Below are 21,546 nucleotides of genomic sequence, written 5' to 3'. Positions count from 1 at the left end.
TGAAAAACAATACTTTACTTTTTAAAGATGCAGTGTGTCACATTTCTAGATGACTTCAGCACCTGTCTTTCCTCACTGGGGTGTGTTGTTTTGACTGTGAATGTTACACAGTGCAGCATTTAACTTATTCATCTTGCATCATTCTGTTACAAATGTTCATTCTTTCTCATCACAGATGAGGCAAGCCCGCAAAGAGTCAAATGTGTGAGTCATAGTGAGTAAATACATGTAGTAAAGCCATACTATGGTACATTTCATGGTATAATCCAGGGACCATGAAGGTGGGAAGAGTGATATTTTTAATGAGCAAAACTAAACCAGGTAAAACTTGGACATTTCTAAACATGGTACATGAACACCACATTTCTTCATATATTATTGTGTAAAGTGTTGGTTTCTGACAGAAAAAAAGACAAAAAGGTTAAGAAACTCCTTTTTAATGGAGGATAAAAGTGCAGTTGATTCATTATTTCACCAGGTTTCTCAAACAGTACAAATATTTGCAGTATTTCACATACAGTCAGAGGAAGAACAGAGTACTGTACTACAATTATATACAAATGTACAAGTACTTTTCACTGTTTCAAGCTTCAATCATTCGTACCACAAGAGTTCAAATGTCAGTTAAGAGGTTTGACAGGCTGCATGACTGATATGACTTTAAAATTCATAATTATGACTTTTAAATCATAATTATGACTTTTAAACTCATAATTATGATTTTAAACTCTTCTTGTGAGGCTTTTTTTAATTTACTGGTGGAAATGGGCTTCCATACATATGAAATAAAGCTTATATAAAAAAATAGTAACAGCTATTACAAATGTACACAAATATTGAGATTTTCAATGATAAACTGCACCATATTGTCAGTGGTAATGGTGACAATGGTTTGACGCACACTTCACTGTACGTTTCACTCAAACAGGCGATGACTGACACTCTGCTCCACAAAGAGCCATGAGCAGAGGCATAAACAACAGGAGCTGTTTCTCCTTTGTAAAAGGAGGAAAAAATAATCTTTTGTAGTTTTAGAAATCTAGTATTTAGTGATTGTCCAGGATACACACATATACAATGATCAGTTCATTGTGTTAAGTGCTTTAGGGAAGATGTGCTTTACTGGAATTAGAGTCAAATTGTGTTATTCTGTTAAACTATAAACAATTTTAAGATTCTTGTTATATGCAACATTTTGAGGACTTTTTCAAAATATATTTTTAGTTCTTATTTGTTAATCGCCATGGCAACTGTCCTAATTCATCATTCTGAAAACCATGGATTCACTGTATTCTTCTTCCTGTCTTGTTTTAACCTTGGTTTAGTCCCAGATTATAATCTAATCCTGGTTTAGTTCTGCATTTGTCCAGAACCATCTATCAGAGTCGAATGTTTGTACTGGTTTAGTCTATTAGTAACAAATAAAATTGATTACTTTAGTGTCAAATATTTCACCAACATAGTCTGTGTTCATATTTTTACCACATCGAAACTGGAACTAAACCTGCACTGGAAAAAAAAAAAACTGTATCTGTGTAAATTAAAATGAATTCAATTAAGAACATTTGACTTTGAGTCAATCCATCTTGACAAGTCAAATGATCTACCAAAGGAATAAGTGTGTTTGTCTTACTTCAAACATTTGATTGTGTTTTTTTAAGAGCAAAAAGTTGTTTTTATTTTATGTGCAGCAAGATGTAGTTTCATATTAAGTACAAAGTCTTATTCCACTGGCAGGTCATTGTAGCCAGGGCAGCGCCACCTAGTGCCTCTGCTCAATTTCATTTCTCTCCAGCGACTAGGTCAGGAATCAGAATACACTAGACAGTTTGCAAAAAACCCGGAAGTGTGAGTTTGGGCACCAGCCAATCAACGAAGAGTCATATATTCTGTGTTGTCAACGATTCCCGAGATTGAGGATTTAAAGTCAGAACAAAGAGAATGTTTGGTGAATTTTATCAAGAGGAAAGACGTTATTGTCCTTCTTCCTACGGGATTTGGGAAAAGCTTAATATACCAGTTAACCCCGTTAGCAGCGCATTACATACGTCACGACCAAATAGCAGCGATTGGTTAAATGATAAAAAATACCTGCCTGCTGTCGAGCGAATAAATTCTAACACTGCAAGGTCAGACGGTTTCTACGAAGTGAAACCGGCTGATGAATCAGGCTAAAATAATTGTACTTGTCAAGTGAAATTGACTCAAATCATGATCAAACTTTCTTAATTTGCATCATCTGAACTTGACTTGTTTTTTGCAGTACGGAATTAAATCAGGACCAGACCAGGACTAAACCAGGACCAGACCAGGACTAAACCAGGGCTAGAGCAGGACCAAGTCTGCATCACGACTAAATCTGATCCACATTTTTGGAAAAATGTTGTACACCGATAAATTTAAAATGTAAATTGTAAAGTAAAAGGAAACAAGTAAACACTCCGCAGACTTGAGTACAAAAACACACTCATGTACACTTGGCTTCTCACTTAGAAATATTGTGCATTGGCTTTAATTAGTAACAGCGGTCCTGAGATTCACTACTGCGCTCACAAGAGGAGTCAGGGCCTTCAGGCTTTAGTCACTTCAACATGGCAAAATCCCAAATCTTCATTAAGACTAGTGTGGATGACTTCAGATATTTTCGATATTCAGAGTAAACAAAAAACAGATACGTTACACAGAGTCAGGAAGTTGCTCACTAACCACAGGGTTGACAGTTCGATTCCCAGCCTGACCAAGCGCACGCTGTGGTTGGATTATTGAGCACTTAAAGCTGCACTTTTGTTTCCATGGAGATATCATTTAACCACCTGGAAATTGTCCACAGTACGGCATTAAACATCTCTTCTGTTAATGGAGACAAGCCCGTGACGCCACCAGGTCAAGTAACCAGGTCAGATCTGCGGAGAGGTGACCCCGCTCAGTCAGAATGCAGGTTTTTAAAGTATTTTTGGCAATAACAACATCTGTAACTGATCACTTTAATGCTATACTGTGGAACATTCCAAGTATAGCAATAACATCACCATAGCGGGTACCTGCTAACAGAAAAGTTACATTATTTTTCTTCCAAAATAATTCACATTTTCACAATAACCTTCGAAACCGGTTTGCACCTTAAATCAGCGATTCATAGTTTTTGCAACAAACATTAAAGAAAGTAAAGAATGGACAGTAGCTTCTCTGGAGACATCCGAGATCCTTTATAAGTGGAAGTAGTTCTTATTTTGGTCCATGGTCTGGTGCGAAGGCCTGGTGGACACGGTTAGCTGTGCTCGTTTTGTTTGTTTCCGTACATTAAAGGGATAATGTACACAGAGATATCGTCCCCTGAGCCCAGTCTGTCGTTCGAGATCCTCCAGCCGCGATCCTTCAGAACACCACGGGCCTTCATCACCAGGTCCTGAGCTGCCATCGTGTACCTGCAACACCACAAGAACAATCATTACATGTCATTTTAAAGTGACATTTGTGGCTTGTTGATAACGTGTAGGTGGATGAATGCGCTTTGACCGTTCAGACTGAAGTCGCATGACAAAAGATCAGATATGTATCAGTTTCAGGAGCACATATCCAAGTGTCCTGGGTCGTATTTGAAAAAAATCGGATGTGTCGTTCAGACTGACATTAAAAGATCAGATACAGGAACATAGGGGCCAAAACAAAAAAAGGGATTTGGGTCACTTCAGGCTGTAGTCTGAATGTAACCTTAGACTACAGGTGTTTTTAATTCCAAAATAAAATGATAAATAATACCTGAGACAGTCCAATGAGGTTCACTTAGTCTTCTGACAATTTATGTTATTAGATTCTTTTTTCAGACCAAAAGTTTGTTTTCATACCTGACAGTTTGGACTTCTCAAAGCATCCTGTATGTCCTACAATAAAACACACATCGGGGAAACAGGGAGGGCGTTCAGTCCACGGAAAAAGGGACAAGGACAGATGTGAGACAGAAACAGTGAAGGCAAAACACGACCAACAAAACAGAACAGGAACAACTCAAATCAGCAATTTCTGACCAGTGTAAAAGAGAGAAGCACATTCTGGACTGGGACAGAGCAAAACAAACACCGATGCTGGAATAAAGAGGCAATCGAAAAACACAAACGTGCCCACTGGACAATAAACTAGGACGAGGGGCTTTTTTACTCTCACACATCTGGGATACTGTCCTGCAGGTGGCGCTGTCGTCCTGCCTCCACCGGTAGGAAGACAGCACCAAAACCTGTTTAAATCAACTGAACGACAGGTCACAGCAACATGACTCTTCATATACAATATTATCACATGAGGTGTTGATTTCTGACACCGAAAAAAGACAAAATGTAAGAAACTCCTTTTTAATGGAGGATAAAAGTGCAGTTGATTCATTATTTCACCAGGTTTCTCAAACAGTACAAATATTTGCAGTATTTCACATACAGTTAGAGGAAGAACAGAGTACTGTACTACAATTATATACAAATGTACAAGTACTTTTCACTGTTTCAAGCTTCAATCATTCATACAAGAGTTCAAATCTGTCAGTTAAGACGAGGTTTGACAGGCTGCATGACTGATATGACTATAAAACTCATAATTATGACTTTTAAACTCACAATTATGACGTTAAAATTCATAATTATGATTTTAAAATTCATAATTATGACTTAGTTCATAATTATGACTTTAAAATTTGTAATTATGATTTCCTGTGAGGCTTTTAGTTAATCGCTGTCCCAAACTTGTTTAAATCAGATGACCAGACACATCGCAGCAACATCACGTGACTCTGAGAAAGAACGCAGCAAACAGTCAAAACTGAAAACAAACTCTTGGTCTGAAAAAAGAACCTAACAACATAAATACTTGAGGTAGGTAGATTTAGTTTTACGACACTGTGCAACATCCCAAACAAAGCAATAACATCTGTACGGAAACAAGAATGCGTCAAACCGTCCACCAGAAAACTTACTGCACCTTTAAATCAAGGTACACTTTACTGACTCGGAAAATGTGTCATTTGCATTTGACCCATCCTGCAACGCTGCTGGGGCAACCCGTCAGGAGCAGAGCGCAGGGCCAGGGGACTCATCTCCAGAGCTCAAACTATTCTTGGTCAGGCTTCAGGAAAACTTACGCTGGACGATTTGACCTTTTGTGCATGTTTTGGGTGGATGACTGTTCTGGAACTTTATCATAATTTTGGATGGAGGACATGTGAAAAAACTTTTATAAGTGTTTTTCTGTGTTGGATATTACACCCATAAATTTGCTATACTAATCTCATACCTTAACGTCTCCTCAATAATAATAATAATAATAATAATAATAATAATGCACTACTCTTATTTGTAATGTGTTTTTATGTATTGGTTTCTAGTGCTGTTCCAGATGTCAAACTGGCTTTACATTTTGGTCCATTACTCATTCACTGCTCCTCTGTGGAATCTGTGAGCGTGGCATGTGCTCTGTGGACGCTGTGTGAACTTTGACGCCCCGCCTCCTGACTCAGAGCGGCCCGTAAATGTGTGGTAAGAGCTTCCCGACTTCACACACGCTCCAGTCTCCATGTGTGCGTCTGAACAATGACTGAAGGGAACAAGAGCTTACATCCTGGTCACCGCAAGGTCAGCGGGAGAGAGAGGAAGAGAGACAGACAGAGAGAGGAGGAGGAAGAGGAGGAGAGATGTTTGACTTTTAACAATACATTTATTTTATGTCACTTGCTACTTAAAACCGTGCAGAAACAAAAAAAACTGGAGAGAGGAAGATGAGAGGGAGAGAAAGAAAGGAGAAGTAGAGAGTAGGAGAAATGGATTAAAGATCTGTTTTTATTACAATTTTAATGAGGTACCCAAAAGTTACGGCCCCAGGCTTTTAGCTCTTTCCCCTTTTTGTTTGTAATTTTGTTAAACTCGTCTGTGTGGCAGCAATTTCCAATCCTTCCCCATGCACCCGTCCTGTGAACCTGTACACCTGCCAGTCCCGCCTCACCTGAAGCCACACCCCCCTGTTGAAGGAGACCGTTGGCACCTGTTTGGGGCTGCTGGTCTTTGTGCCATTGTGTGTGTTCGTGTGTCTCCGTCTAGTCTCTCATATTTTGTCTGTAACATGCGTCTCTGGTTGCTGTCACTGGGTTACTGTGTGTTTGACACATTTGTCAGAACTGACTTTGTGTTTGTCAAGTCCTTTATTGTGTCATTAGTTTTTCATAGTTAAGGGCAATGTTCCTTAGTTAACCTGGCCCTTTGTTACGCTTTTGTTGAAAACCTTGTAAATGACATTTTCTGTAAATATTTTAGATCCCCTTTTGTGTTTAATTCATCTTGTATATTCCTGTTAATTACTTCTTTAATTTAACATTTTTCAACCTTGTTTTTTGTTGCTTCCATGACCCTAGCGAGCTGAGACATAACACCAAGAAAACTTCAGAGTCATAAAAATGTACATTATCTTTACATTTAGAACTACTTCAGTGTTTCCCGCAGCACTTTATAGTTAAAGCCGCCGCCTTGATCACGACCCTCTGAACCACGTGAATCCCCCAAAACTCCAGTCACCACACAGAATCTCCGTGCACTCCACCCGCTCCTCACTTTTTTGGCAGCACCTTCTTGCCTAACCAGTTTCCTGTGGGAAACACTGTATTTTAATGAGCTTTAATAAAGCATGAACAAAGACTTAATTCATAATGAACAGATGGTTTATTAAGAATGATTAAGGTTTAGTAAGTACTTAATTAGTGCCTTAATTAATAAGTTACTAATCCTGAATCATCATGAACAACTTCTTCATTATGAATAAGGTCTTTGTTCATACTTTAAAAAGGCTATTTAAGGTGTAGTTATCATAAAGTACAACCAGTGGTGTTTTGTTTTGGTTTTTAGGGGTTAGTGATTCATGAAGAAGTTCTTAAGCCTGAATTATTCTTAATAAATGATTATGTCTGTGTGTATTGTTCATAAAGGAAACTGAAGGGGCAGTTATTCTTAAGTGGAGCCAAACATTCTTTGAATTCCTTTGCTAAAGTGATACTAGATCACTAGTCCATGTGTCACTTGCCTGTGCTGGTCGTCCGGGTCACAGTTTCCAAGGAAACAGGAAACGGCCTCAGCCACTTCCTGGTTTGACAGGACGTCCCACAGCCCGTCCGTCCCCAGCACCAAAACGTCATCGGCCCCGTGTTCCGTCTGTGCCAGAGGGTACACCTTCACCTGGAGGACACCACAGGACACGCAACGACTAAATGTATTGTCCATTATGTCCTGTGCATCTGAGACACTGGTCAGTGAGCACGCACCACACACATGTTTAACTCATTTTACACTGCTACACATGAGGACAATAGAAAACCAACAGTACAAAGAAGAATTGAAGAGATTCAAATCAAGAAATGATTTAATCTAAGCAATAAAAGGAATCAAAACACAAGCTGGGAATCAAAGCTGCAGCTACTATTACTCTTACATAGTGCACTCAACCCCACAGTCTCTATAAATAAATACATTCATTAATTAAAAGAATTAAAACAGCCATTTTCAGGGCAAACAACACTTTAAACAGTAAAACTTTAAACACTTAGCAAATATTTGAGTATCTTTGCGTGGGTATGTTTCGTGGAGCTGGTTTGGAGGAGGCACTTCTCACATTCTGACCACGAAATTACAAAAGTCCAGATAAATGCTCCAAAATGACACACAAGATAAGATACTGCGTTCCTGCATTTTTTCTATGTCTCAGGATCGGTGAGGTTAGGCGATAAGTGACACACAATGTACTGCGGTTTTGAGAAAATGTATCATTTTAAAGGCAGCATCAGTGATTCATATTTTTGATGTGTGACTGGCCTTGGGGCGCAAATGTTGATTCATTTGGCCGAAAAGTCTAAACAGAAAAGCTCAAGGTGAGAGAAAAACTGCTGCCAAAAGGGACATTGGTAGAGAGGTACTGAAAGTCACCTGTAACGTAAACCTTGTGATTACACTAAAATAGGGTTAAAACTGTTTCTCAAATAACAAGAACTACTGCACCAGGTACTTTACATGTCACTGTATACAAAATATCATCGTTGGTCTGCTTCTAGGTCTCATGTTCTGATATAGTCCATATCTTCACTGTCTCTGTACAATCTCTTTCTGTTCAGGTCCAAACTATTTCAATCTGGAAAGTTTATTAAATGGACAGTTCAGAATTTTGGACATTGGGCCTCATTTCCTAGTGAGCCAGAGTGTTAGAGAAGTTTGGAGGCACTTTTTGAAATCTTCCATCCAGTCCTTGTATTTGCAGAGGTCGCTGGTGCTAGACTAGTGCATGTCAATGACCATAGTTCTCCTGCCACTAAAAACAGTCTTACCCACTCCACAAAACACCCAAAACAAATCTATTATTACACCAGACTGTCCATGTGAATGTCTGTGTTGATAGAATCATGTTTGAAATAAAACTAACCTTGCATCACATGAATCGCTGCATGTTGAGGGACTATTTTCTCAGCAGCAGCGGAATGTTACTTTGCCGGTGAGAAAGGTGCTCGGTGATATCAGTCCACCACTGAGCTTTCTATCAGGAAGTACAACTCACTGCTGCTCACACATAAATCCTTCAAATGCAAGGTTGGTTTTACTTCTAAAATGATTCCATCAACACAGACATTCACATGGACAGTCTGGTGTAATAATAGATTTGTTTGGGGTGTTTTGTGGAGTGGGTAAGACTGTTTTTAGTGGCAGGAGAACTATGACCATTGACATGCACTAGTCTAGCACCAGTGACCTCTGCAAATACAAGGACTGGATGGAATATTTCAAAAAGTGTCTCCATGCGTCTCCAACACTCTGGATCACTAGGAAATGACGCCCTATGTCCAAAATGATGGACTGTCCCTTTAAAGACTTCAAACATGAGCTGTCGAAAGAGAACGGAGAGAGAAACATTCACCTCTGATAGTCTGAACATCACAAATGACAATACAGTAGAAGTATTAGTATTAGCATTAGCAGTAGTTGTATTAGTATTAGTGTAGTAGACGTTTTTGTAGTATCTGCAGTCATAGTAGTTGTGTCAGTAGTAGTGGCAGAAGTGTTAGTGGTGCCATTTAAAAGCTGGAGTGTCTGTGCTTGAGAGTGTGAATGAAATAAAATGAAGTGGAAACACACATTCTGTTGTTGAGCATTTCCCCTTCGCTGATTAAGCAAATATTTTGACATTCAGAGCGTGGCGACCTCGTAAACGTGACATTTACCATGAGACGTTCACTAAATGACTTTAAACAGCATGAAGGAGTTACTGGGTTTCAGAAGATATCCAAAGAGCTATGGAGAAAAGGCAGGTGAAGGTATGGACATGACATGTCCATGTCACCATGGAGATAGATACATTTAATGCCATACAGTGGAACATTTCAGGCAAAGTAATAACATCGAGACAAGCAGAAGCTGCACCCTTCACCAAAAACCTTATAAAGTGTATAAAGTGCACTTTCATTTTCACTCAAATAACTATAAACTGCACTGTTATGCTGTAAATATTGTATTTTTCAAACTATAATTCAGTTTTTTTTCATGGTTTTTGTGGTCCTACAATTTATACTCCAGTGCGACTTATTAAAATTTTCACATTAAAGAGGCGAGACGTTCTAGTTTTGTGTGTGAGTATCTGCTGCTCCTGTTCCTCCTGTACCACTGTCACTTCAGTCGATCGTACCATTACTTCTGCACCACTGAACAATTTAACATTTAAACAAACTTATAAAGACACTGAGAAGACTGAACACAAATGCCCCCAAAAACAAAATCAGATTTTGCAGATTACAAACCGCAAATAACGAAATCTGCAGCTGAAAACGATAATCGAGCAGCAGAAAGAAAGTTTGGAGTGAGAGAGAAACTTGTGACACTGGGAGGATGCACCATGAAACTTCAGTCTGAACTTCAGTGACACCGAAACCATCCTGGAATAACCGGAATAATTCTAACTGGAACTGATGCCGAGTCTGACGACAGTGGACTTTCAGTGGATTTAGTGATTTGGAGTGAGATGGAGAGATTGGTCAACTTGTTCTGTTGTTTACATAATAGTTTTTCTGAAGAACTGTTCATGTGACGTTAACAGCCTGTTGTTCTCTCTTCTATTGTTTTTACTACAACTTGACTTTCAACAGGAAATGTCAGTTCCTCGTCTCTGATTTTATAAAATACATTTCCCCCAAAAAGTGTGACTTATATATATTTTTTTCTTCATTACACATTTTTTGGCTGGTGCGACTTATACTCCGGAACAACTTATAGTCTGAAAAATACAGTATACGTATAGCTCAAAAGTACACTTCATTTCAAAGGTTCCTCAGGTAAATGCACTTAAGTGTTAAGATGTAACTGAGTGCTAGTAACCACCAGCCACAACCACACACTTTGACAAAACTTTACAAAGACGAGTGGATCTGGAGCTGTGTCCTGTCTCCCTGATTTCAGAAGGTGTGATTAACCAATCAGAGACAACAAACATGGCTCTTACATATAAAAAAAGGAGAAAAATCTACATAAAGAACTGAGAAACAGCGCAGATATTTACAGAATCGACAACCAAAGCACCAAAGTATGTAGTATGTTTTGTTGTAAATGTTAGGAGAATTTTGGAGAGAGGAGATACTTTCTGCATTTGACAAACACATGATACAAATGAGCATGTTTGGATCGTCTAAAATTTGGACGGTTGGTTTTTCACGCTCTACGCTCTGGTTCCAAACACAATGTCGAAGGGACTGGCTGCTCAGGCAAACCCACCTCTGCACTCGAGAATCTAAAAACACACTGCCTCCAACAGCGTGAGTGAATACCTGCTACTTCTTCCCGATATTTACTATCCAGGATCAATACTCAGTCTGAGAGGTGGCACAAACAATAGTAATGGCTTGTTCCCACTCTGTCGTCCGTAGACACCACTCTGCTCCCTCAAAGGAAAAGTGTAATGGAAAATGCTGCTTCTGAAGCGCTTGGCCTGAACTGTGTCTGAACTCTGCGCTGAATTAAAGATCAAGAGGATTCAGAGGATTCAACTCCACTGCAACAGTCTGCAACACATCTTCTTTCCGCGGGTCATTTCAGAGGATGCACCCAGCTCACCTTATGGAAACGGTCTCAATATAAGAAAGTAAATAGCACTGAAAGTAAATAAAAGTAAACTGACTTTTCCACAGAGAAAAGTTAAAGGTCCTATATTACTCAAAATTGACTCGTGAGCTTCAAACCACGTTATAATGTCGGTCCCTCATAAAAAACATGACAGTTTTGTTTAATTTACACATGTTTGAGTAACCCTGGTCTGTCTACGTCTTCAAAGCTCAAATTTCAAGCTCTGTTCCACCTTGTGATGTCATGAGGTGGTAGGTTTCAAGTTGACAGCTATCATTTGTTGTTTTCCAGCAAAATTTCCACTATGCGTCTCAAAGATCTTTGTGTCTCAGTCGCAGGTCTGAGTGCAGTTTAACAGGAGGACTGGTCAGGGAGGGTCAGCAGATCCTCTGGAAGAGCCAAAAGTGTCCCTCCCTCCTCTGTGTCCTGCAGCATCACGGCAGAGTCCAGGGGGAACCAGGTGAACACAACAGGAAAGGCCTTGTTCTTGAGGAATTATAGTTCTACATTGATTCAGTGCAGTCTGCCACCGCGCACTGCCGCCGCGCACTGCCGCCGCAACCCTACCGTCGTTTTCGATTTATGGATCTGCGTCAGGGTCTATGCGCTGCAAAGTAATTCACTGCCACAACGCTAGGAGACTAGGATTTAAAAATGCTGTTTGTGTTTACAAAATGAAGCGGGAAAGTGGAAATGTATGCAGAGCAGATGTAGAGGACCAATCACAGCTCTTATTGTCTGTGTCGCTTTCCCTGCTCTCTGCGTCAGTTCGATGTGTAGTTACAAAATTTCAGAGGGGCACGTCGATCGATGCAGACGCTCTGAGGAGGAGGTTCAAGGTGACGCAGACGATTTGATGCACGACCATAAATTGGGTTTTACTCCGCTCTGGTGTTTCGGTTGGTGATGAAATGGTTCACTCCCTCAAAGTTTGGTAATATTTGGCAATTCCAGATCTGAAATGATCCAAATGATTCTAGTGAAGGTATATAGAGTTCAAAAACACAGTGAAGCACTTCCTGTATTACCACATGACATCACAAGGTGGAGTGTGTCAGTCTAAATCTGCAGGGTTTGTGTTAAACATGTGAGAATCAAACAAAACACAACTCCAACTCTGTTTTTGATGAGAAATCAACATTACAACATATCAGGAAATAGAGTAACATGAGCTCTTTAAAGGAGCATTATGTAACTTTTCCGGTGGAGATGTTATTGCTTTATCTGGAATGTTCCACAGTATGGCATTAAACTGACCTATCTTGCATTAATTGAATTATTAGGTGTATATATGGCCAAAAATCCTACTACTCTACTCTGTTTTCAGGCCGAGACAGAAACGTGCCAGTTCCCGAACCTAGTCTCAAACCGACTGACATCTTCACGCCGAAAATCAGAGCGTTCAAAGATGTGATAAATGATTGTTATTTTCCTCACTGTGAAATTCACTTTCGTATGGCCTTGTTTTTATCTGGTGGTAAATCCACAACCTCTGTTGGTGACACATGGCGGGTTCATTTAAATGGTTTGGACACGGGTCGTTCACTTGAGTTCCCCGTCTAACTGGTGCTGGAACCTTCACTGGCACCGTGCTGCCCAGCCTGAAAACAGCTGGAGTGGGTCATCTCCAGTTGTTACCGATGGAAATATACAAGATTAATGCCATGGACACTTTTTTGAATGTATTAAAAGATACACTGTGTAACTTTTGGTGGTACATAGAGAAAAAAAATGCGTGTGAATAATACTAGTGATGTGCCAAAGGTTTTCAGAAGTTGCCAAAATAGATCAATGCGCCCACTCCCTTATTTCACGTTTTCAAAATCAGATCAAAAAGAGCCCAAGACAAACCAGCACCAGAGTGAACAGAACACACATTTAGACAACAGAAGTGTCCATCACCTGCCCCCTGCTGGCCTTTTCACACACGCTCTGTCTTCACACCGTCTTACCTCTGGGCAGCAGGAGAGGAAGGGCTTGATGAAGATGTTGGAGTCGTGGACTTTGAGCTGGTGGTCCCCCAGACCCCTGGTCACGCCGATGGTGGCGAGCACCCGAGCCTGAAACACACACACACACACACACACACACACACACACACACACGTACACACACACACACACACACACACACACACACACACACGTAGAGATGGTGAACTTAGACAACATTAAAAAGAGCAGGCAGCTTTGGGTTGAGTTTGGAGTCGTGCCCTTAATGTCTCCTTCTAAATGTGTGAAGAGGGAGGTGTATTTCAACCAAGAACCTCTTTTTTTTAAATTTATGAATTATTTATTGTGAGTACTTTATTCTGTACTACTGTCTCCAGTTTTTGTGATTTTTCTGTACTAGGAGAGAATTTGAGCTGTAGAGAATTGAATCATTTGTATGACTCAATACTACTACAGTGTTTCATGCAGCTTTTTATACATTGCAGCTTGTATTTATTTGAATGATATGATAGTCAAATTTTTATTTTCAGGGATAATTCTGCTTTTGTGTTTTTGTGTCAGTAGCATCAGTGACTTTCAATATGATCGTTTAGCGCAGGGGGCTCCAACCTGTAGCTCTCCAGCCCCTTACAAGTAACTCGCCAAGGGAACTCTGAATTACCATATTTTCTGGGCTATTAGGTGCTCTGGATTATAAGGCGCACTGTCATTAAATGGTCTATTTTCAAACTTTTTTCACAAATAAATCACAACAGACTTTAAAGGAAACAACAGTTGGACGGGTCAGTGGGACTTTGGCTACATTCAGACTGCAGGGCTTAATGCTCAATTCCGATTTTTTTGTGAACTCCGATGTTTTTGCGAGGTCATTCACATTTCCAATTAAATGTGTCTTGTATGTGACTCCAGTGTGAACTTTAAATGGCCCGAAAGTGTCCCGCATGTGCACTGGAGACACGAAGACGTCAACGAGAGCGAGCGTGCTCTGTGTTTACAGAAGTTGTCCAAACATGGACATCGAGCACCTGGAGATTTTAAAGTTCCTCTCGTACCGGAGCCAGAACATGAACAACTTACTTGTTTTAAGGAGGAGATTGAGAAGGAGAAGGACGAGGTTTTTGGTCGTGGTGTTTTGTGGGGCAGCGGCAGCGACGTCCGTTGAAAGGAACGTGTGGATGTGGAGACGGAGCCAAGAGTGGTGAGTGGTGATGTGCTTCACTTCAGTGACACAGAGTTCATTAACAATTTTCGCCTACTTCAGTGCAGAATAGTGACGTTTGTGTCTTGTTGATAACGTGTAGGTGGATGAATGCACTTTGGCCGTTCACACTGAAGTCGCATGTCAAAAGATCAGATATGTATCAGTTTCAGGAGCACATATCCAAGTGTCCTGGGTCACATTTGAAAAAATCTGATCTGTGTGGTTCAGACTGTCATTAAAAGATCAGATACAGGAACATAGAGGCCAAAAAATCGGATTTGGGTCACTTCAGGCTGCAGTCTGTACGCAGCCTGGCGTTCACGGTGACTCTGGGCTTTGTTCAGTTGTGGCGTGTAGGGAGGGTGTGTCTGGGACCAACGGATTGTCGGCGTGTTCGCAGTCACTCAGTTGTTCAGTTGTGTCTAGAAGTGGCACATTGCACTCGCTTTTTCGGTTCGTTCCTCCGTTCTGTTCCTCGTCGGCGTGGAGTGATGAGTGTGTCTGTGGGTGTGTTTCACTGTCTGCTCCGTGTGTGTTTGCGCTGTGGGTGGCGCGGCTTTGTAGTTTACTGAAGTGGACACCCGAGTGGATTCGTGTATGGGGTGCTCTGGATTGCGGTGCGCAGTCATTTTTTGATGGGGTTGGAGGCTTAAGAGCGCACCCTACAGTGAGGAAAATACAGTATATGTATTATACTAAACTCAAATTTGATTAATTACCACTTGTAAATGTGTTATTTTGAACATTGTGCACTAATAAAAGGATAATGGTTTAATGTTTTATAGGCATCTTACTGTACATCTAAGGCTTGCCCTCTTACACAGTCAGTTTCTCGCAACAGGTAAAATGAGGAGCTCTCCGGCACTTTCATTTTGTACAGGTAACACACTGGATGCAAAAGGTTGAGTATCTGGTTTATCATCTATATTTCCTTCAGCATTATATGGCACAACAAACTGTGTGACCCTGACAGACCTTCACAATTCTACAAACACTGAGAGCCTTTCCACCCGAAAGTAATGCACCTTCTACCTTCATCAATCTAACATCATTGTAATTGTGTAACTGTTACATATAGTTGTAATTGTTAAGATTAATTTCTGATAAAACGAGACATGATAATCAGACATATAACTGGTGGTAACCTGTTTTTCTATAGCTTCAGTGATTCTATGTGGCAAACTCAGATGTACCTTTGTTAGTATAGGCTGCCTGTCGGTGCAGAGATTTCCACACTTCTTACAGCGTCTCTTGACAAATGCATAAAAGTTTTCGTTGATGTGGAGAAACTGTATTTGGGACTAAGTTTAGAGCCTTAAGTTCAAGCCAAGTTCAGTGGAAATCGTGTGTGTTCAGTGTAAATTGGTGCGTGTGTGTGTGTGCGTGTGTGTGCGTGCGTGTGTGTGTGCGTGCGGCGACTGCTGTGACTTTACTGTGAGAGGCATAAGCTGCTCCTTCGGGGGCTCAAATGGGTGGATCAGCTGCACTGAGGAGATTCAAACAGGCTTGTATTCAGCATCTTACAACTCTGTCATAATCTCTGAAATCCCAAGCACAATCAACCTAATCTTAATAAAGAGGGTTTTTATTTTTTATTTCTATACCCTCATGGTTCTCAGAGAGCGGTTAAAGTCCTGCTAATGGAACATTCCGTTCAAAACACGAGCATTTCATTTGTGGTCTAGTCCAGACATGGAGCTCAGACAAAGTGAATAGACATTTTCTATTTAATTCAGTTATATTATATACATTTTATTTGGATATTCAGCTTTTTCACATGGTAAATCCCTCATGGTTTAGTGTGATTACAACTGTTGATGAAATGACCACTCCACCTGTTCCACTTCACAACAACTATGTCTTAATAATTAGCCTTACTAACTTCATTCAGGCTGAACAAAGAGTTTAAGAATTCAGACTTAAGTAAATACTTCACCTCATGAAGTGGTACACAACATTCTAGAGGCCTGTATTTACTGGAAATGGAGGCAAAGTAAAGTAAATACTGTATAATATAATAAACATAAATATTACTGTGGTTAGTAAAGAAATGAGGAGGTTCAACATGGGTGGATTTTTCTTTGAATATATTATATATAAATAAATCACGCTATTTAAAGAGATTGGCTCTAGTTCCAAATCGGGGATTATGAAATCATCACACATCTGAAATAGATTTGTTTAGAACTGTTTTTGGACTTTGTTTAGACCTAGAGTTTGTGTATTTTGCTCATGGTTTAGACTACAGTTTATACATCATTTTATCAGTTCAGTCCTTTAATTCTGCATTGGTTTTTTAGACCTACAATTCATTAACCTGTACTCTGCTTTTTCTTTGCTCCCGTTGTTGTCTTTTGTGTGTATATGTAGCACTTTAATCTGTGCTGCTGTGCCTTGGTTTACACCTGGGCCAGTCCTGATCTCGGTTCATTTCTGTCAGGTAAAGGTGGTTCTTCTGAGCTGGAGCCTGCACACAGCACAGAGCTAAAAATGGCTCCAGGCTCTTGGGGAAACTGGGCTAATTGAATCTACCTTAGTGAGAAAGGGCAGAGAGGAGGATGGAGAGAGGAAGATGGGGGGAGAGAGAAAGAGATGGAAGAGGAGGGAGAGAGGAGGAGAGGAGGAGGAGGAGGAGGGAGAGAGAGAGAGGAGGGTGGAGGGGTCATGAACTGGGCATGCTATAAAAATGTTATGTCAACATCAGCAAGTACTGGCCACAAAAGCAAGACAAATATCAGATATCGTCATCAGCTCCTGAAAATAATCAGAGAATCAGAGCCCTGAAGGAAAGTGGAGGGAGAGAGGTGGAGGATGTGGGACCATTACACAATATGAAAATGATTAAAAAATGTATTATTTATAGTTTTATAGGGTAATACAAGTCATTTTAGAAATGTATGTTTAATCTTTGTAACTGAGCACATTTATACCTGATTTTATTTTGAAATATTTGCACTGCGATGATAATTATAATTGCTTTTCTCCACTTTCAGACAGAGAACTTACATCCTAGTTCCCGGACAATAAAAAATGTTTTGTAATTAAATACAAACAGCACATGGGTGTCTTATTTTGACTTAGTTTGAGGTACAGCCCCTTTAAGAGGCAAGTACAAAGATTCTACTCATTACAAAAGGAAGGCGTGCACTGACAGCAGAGGAAAAATAAAGAACAATACATTTCAAGTTCCACTTATATTATTAGATTCTTTTTTCAAACCAAGAGTTTGTTTAAATCCCTGTTTGTTCTGCTCAATCCCTGATGTTGCTGTGACGTGTTCGGTCATTTGATTTAAACAGGTTTTGGTGCCGTCTTCATACCGATTGATTCAGGACGACAGCGCCACCTGCAGTCCCACTTCCTCAGGACAGTATCCCAGGTGTGTGAGAGTAAAAAAGACCCTCGTCCCGGTTTATAGTCCCGTTTCCTTCTCACATTCTGTCCTGTGTTCCTTTTTTCTTGGACTGAACGCCCTCCCTGTTTCCCTGATGTGTGTTTTATTGTAGGACATACAGGGGATTTTGTACACTAAGAGGCATTAAAAATGCAACAAAGTTAAATGCCAAATCATTTTGGATAAAAAAACTTTGTACACGAAAACTATTTTGTTTACGATCAGTCGTGGGTTATGAAACAATGGAGCCACACCTTTCAGCCCAAAGAACAAAATACCGTGCCGGACGGTGCCAATCTCTACTTTTCAATGTGTGAGTCGTAAGGACATTGTTTGAAAACTTTCAATGAGTTCTTTCGATGATTTGAGCTCAGCTGGTGAAGGCTTTAAAAACCCGGAGGAAAAATGAAATGTCACACACGGTCATCATGCCACGTTTAGCAGCAAACGAGAGAGAGCAGGCCACTGGTATGCTCATACATGTCCACATATCGCACGCATCTGTCAGGAGTGTCTGGCCGAAAACAACGTGCAGGTTACGGACTGGCCGCTTTATTCTCCGGATATGAATCCGATAGAACACCTCTGGGACAATCTGGATCACCGTGTGCGCCGTCGTATTCCACTTCCAGCAACTGTTCGCGGATCTTTGTACTCCTCTCTTGGAAGAGTGGGACGCGATTCCGGGGGCCGAGATCAACGCGCTGATCACTTCTACGCCACGACGAGTGCAAGTGTTATTCGATGCAAATGGCGGACACACAAGATATTGACATTTGTTATCTGAGCCTGAATTTTTCTTTTGTTTTTCTGATTACCTTTTCTACTGTTGGTTTTGTCCTTTCATGTTCAACATCATTCAAATTTGTAACACCAAATTCATTATTAAATTGAGAAATATCGAAAAATTAGACTGTTGCGTTTCTAATGCCTCTTAGTGTATATAACTAGGACTGGCTATAATTAAGAAGTTGCAGATACGATACATATCTGGATACACAGGCCATGATACGATACATATTCCAATACAGCACACTTTCAGTTCAGTACGATATATTTCAAATCAATCTAATACGGTTCAATTAAAAAATAAAAATAAAAAAAGGCTAAATCATGTCTGTGATTCTAAAAGTCTTTGTTAAACCACTTCTTGTACAAAGTTCATATGAAACACAAACATTTTACACATCAAAACAGTAAAAATGTCAAATGTGTCACATAAACAAGTTTTCTTCCACTAAACAAGCAACAAAACTTGCTAATTTAGTCAAATATTCCAAAAAATACTCTTGGCGATATATCGATACAGCAGCTCATGATATGGATAATGTATCATCACATTAAACTATATGATATATCAATATTTCAATATTTTTGCAAACCCCTATGACATTACATTTATGGTCTGGTTCTATTTTATATTTTGGGGAGTTTTCTGTTAACCAGGTTGGCGCCCCAAGAGCCTCCTCGATTTCAATTCTCTCCGGTGACTAGGTCAAGAATCAGAATACACTAGACAGTTTGCAAAAAACCCCAAAAGTGTGAGTTCAGGCACCAGCCAATCAGAGAAGAGCCAGACATTCTGTGTTGGCAACAATGTTTGGTGAATTTTATCAAGGGGAAAGACGTTATTGTCCTTCTTCCTACAGGATTTAGGAAAAGCTTAATATACCAGTTATCCCAGTTAGCGGAGCATTACATATGCTACGACTAGGGATGGGCATGATTAGTCGATTAATCGATAATTGATCATTAAGAATTTCATCGATTACCTTAATTTTAATCGACAAACCTAATGTATGTTGCTGTGTGTAGTTTGACCAAACAGGTGTGTACATGTGTCTCTGCATCAGAAGGAGCGAGACACAAACAGTGGGTCAGTCTGCAACGTACTGAAGCACAAATGTGTATTTAACGATGACTTTTGTACAAGAAATTCCATACTTTCCGTTGTGTTCAGGACAAGTGTGAGTCCATGTGCACAGTGTATAAAGCAGCACATATGTTTCTGTGTCCAGTGGAAAAAAGTTTTTCCAGGTGAGAGTCGCTCAATGTGGATGACGAGTCCCCACCTCCCTCCCCCCGTACGGTGTCCTGGTTTTGACAAACGCAAATCTGGTCACACTGACCTGTATTCACCTGAGTCATGTCTTTTAATCCAACAGAAATTGAACCACATCAGCGACACAAGAGCTGGAGTTTTATCTTCACTTAGTTTATGCAAATTAGTGATGTGGTTTTAAGTTTCGTTTCTGTGAGAGTTGCACAAAACTGAATTAAACACATTATGTCAAACGGGCTGATGTGGCTCTAGAGTCGTTATGGTTTATATGTTGTAAAGTTGAATTTATTTATTCAGATTAGTAGTGCAGATAGTAATAATAATGATGATCATTTTAATATAAAAACATTAATGATTAATCGATAATTGTTCGTTAATTTGTCCGACGATCGATTAAGAAAATTTCATCGAATGCCCATCCCTAGTCATGAGCAAACAGCAGCAGGTGGTTAAATAAAACAAAGTCCCTGCCTACCGTCGAGAGAACAAATCTTAATGCTACAAGGTCAGACGGTTTCTAAGAAGTGAAACCGTCTGATGAATCAGGCGAATTGGACGACATTCCACTTGTAGATGTGGCTGCGTCTTAATCTCGAGGTTATTTCCATATGATGAAAATGTTATGCAACTACATCTAATTCTGCCTTAATCATTTGGCGCTGTGAGCTTGTTAAGGTAAAATAAGGTAATTGGCCGTATATTAAAGGCGTTATATAATGATCCTATAGCACTGCACACAGCTTCTCTAATAGAGACGTTTCAGACTGAAGTGGAGGGGGCGTCCTGGGATTAGTGTCTGAGCTCTGAGCCCAGCAGGCAGCACACGCACCAAGCCTTTCAACTATCTGCTCCTCTCTCCCCCTCCTTCTCTCACTCTTTCCCATCCCTCTCTCTTTCCCTCTTCCTCCCTCTATCTGACTCTCACTCCTTTCATCCTCGCCTCCTATTTCTCTCTCCTTGTTCCCATCTCTTTCCCGCTCTCTCTTTCTGACTCTCTCTCCTTATCTCCCTTTCTTTTTATCCTTTCATTCTCCAATCTTTTCCCTTCCTCTCTTCTCGCTCTGCCTTTTTGTGTCGCTTTTTCCCTCTCTTCCTCTTTCTTCTCCACATACACACACTCTCCTCACTCCACCTCTCTCTCCGTCTCGCTCTCTCTCCATCTCTCTTTCTCTGTTATCTCTGCACAGTTCACTTCAAAGGGAAATGAGGGCACAGGGTATGTTCTGGGAGGCAGAGTGCAGGGAGAGGGCACAGGCTAACATCTGGAGTGTCTGTGTGAAAACGGGATCACGAGGTTACGATGAAAAGCTGCGACCGTTCACCAGCAGCCACAGCATTATGACCACACTTCAATCCTGTACGACGCAAAACAATACACGATTTTTTTTTTAAACACAGTTCTATGTTTTGTTCATTCAAAACAAATCATTTAGTGGAGGAGTTCAAGTATCTCGGGGTCTTGTTAGTGGGTGAGGGGAGGATGGAGCGTCAGATTGACAGGCGGATCGGTGCAGCGTCTGCGGCGATGCAGAGTGTGTGTGTGTGTGTGTGTGTGTCAGATGCTCTCCCAGCGTGTGCAGTGTTGCGGTTGCTGTATCGGATCGTTGTGGTAAAGAAGGAGCTGAGTCTTAGCCTGATTCATCAACCAGTTTCACTTTGTGGAAACCGTCTGGCCTCACAGTATTAGAATTTGTTCACTCGACAGTAGGCAGGTACTTTTTTCATTTAACCAATCGCTGCTATTTGGTCATGACCTGTGTTATGCGCCACTAACGGGGTTAACTGGTATATTAAGCTGTTCCCAAATCCCATAAGAAGGA

At 40.4% G+C, this 21,546-nt stretch overlaps 1 protein-coding gene across 1 annotated transcript in view; it reads right to left on the bottom strand.

Annotated features, from left to right (window-relative positions):
- Window positions 1–447: 447 nt before the first annotated feature.
- The window catches only part of ppm1h (protein phosphatase, Mg2+/Mn2+ dependent, 1H), an 85,810-nt gene continuing 64,711 nt past the window's right edge, over window positions 448–21,546 (bottom strand). The window contains exons 8-10 of the mRNA XM_020929303.2: window positions 13,070–13,177; window positions 7,051–7,202; window positions 448–3,425 (exon numbers count right to left, since the gene is read on the bottom strand). Coding sequence (XP_020784962.1) covers window positions 3,269–3,425; window positions 7,051–7,202; window positions 13,070–13,177 — 417 coding nt within the window. The 3' untranslated portion in view covers window positions 448–3,268. The remainder of the gene's footprint in view (window positions 3,426–7,050; window positions 7,203–13,069; window positions 13,178–21,546) is intronic.

The sequence above is a fragment of the Boleophthalmus pectinirostris genome, unplaced genomic scaffold, assembly GCF_026225935.1.
Source record: "Boleophthalmus pectinirostris isolate CB_2022bp ecotype Guang Dong unplaced genomic scaffold, ASM2622593v1 HiC_scaffold_2, whole genome shotgun sequence".
Lineage (NCBI taxonomy): Eukaryota > Metazoa > Chordata > Actinopteri > Gobiiformes > Gobiidae > Boleophthalmus > Boleophthalmus pectinirostris.
Note: the sequence above shows the minus strand (reverse complement) of the source record. Positions and strands in the feature narration are given on the sequence as shown.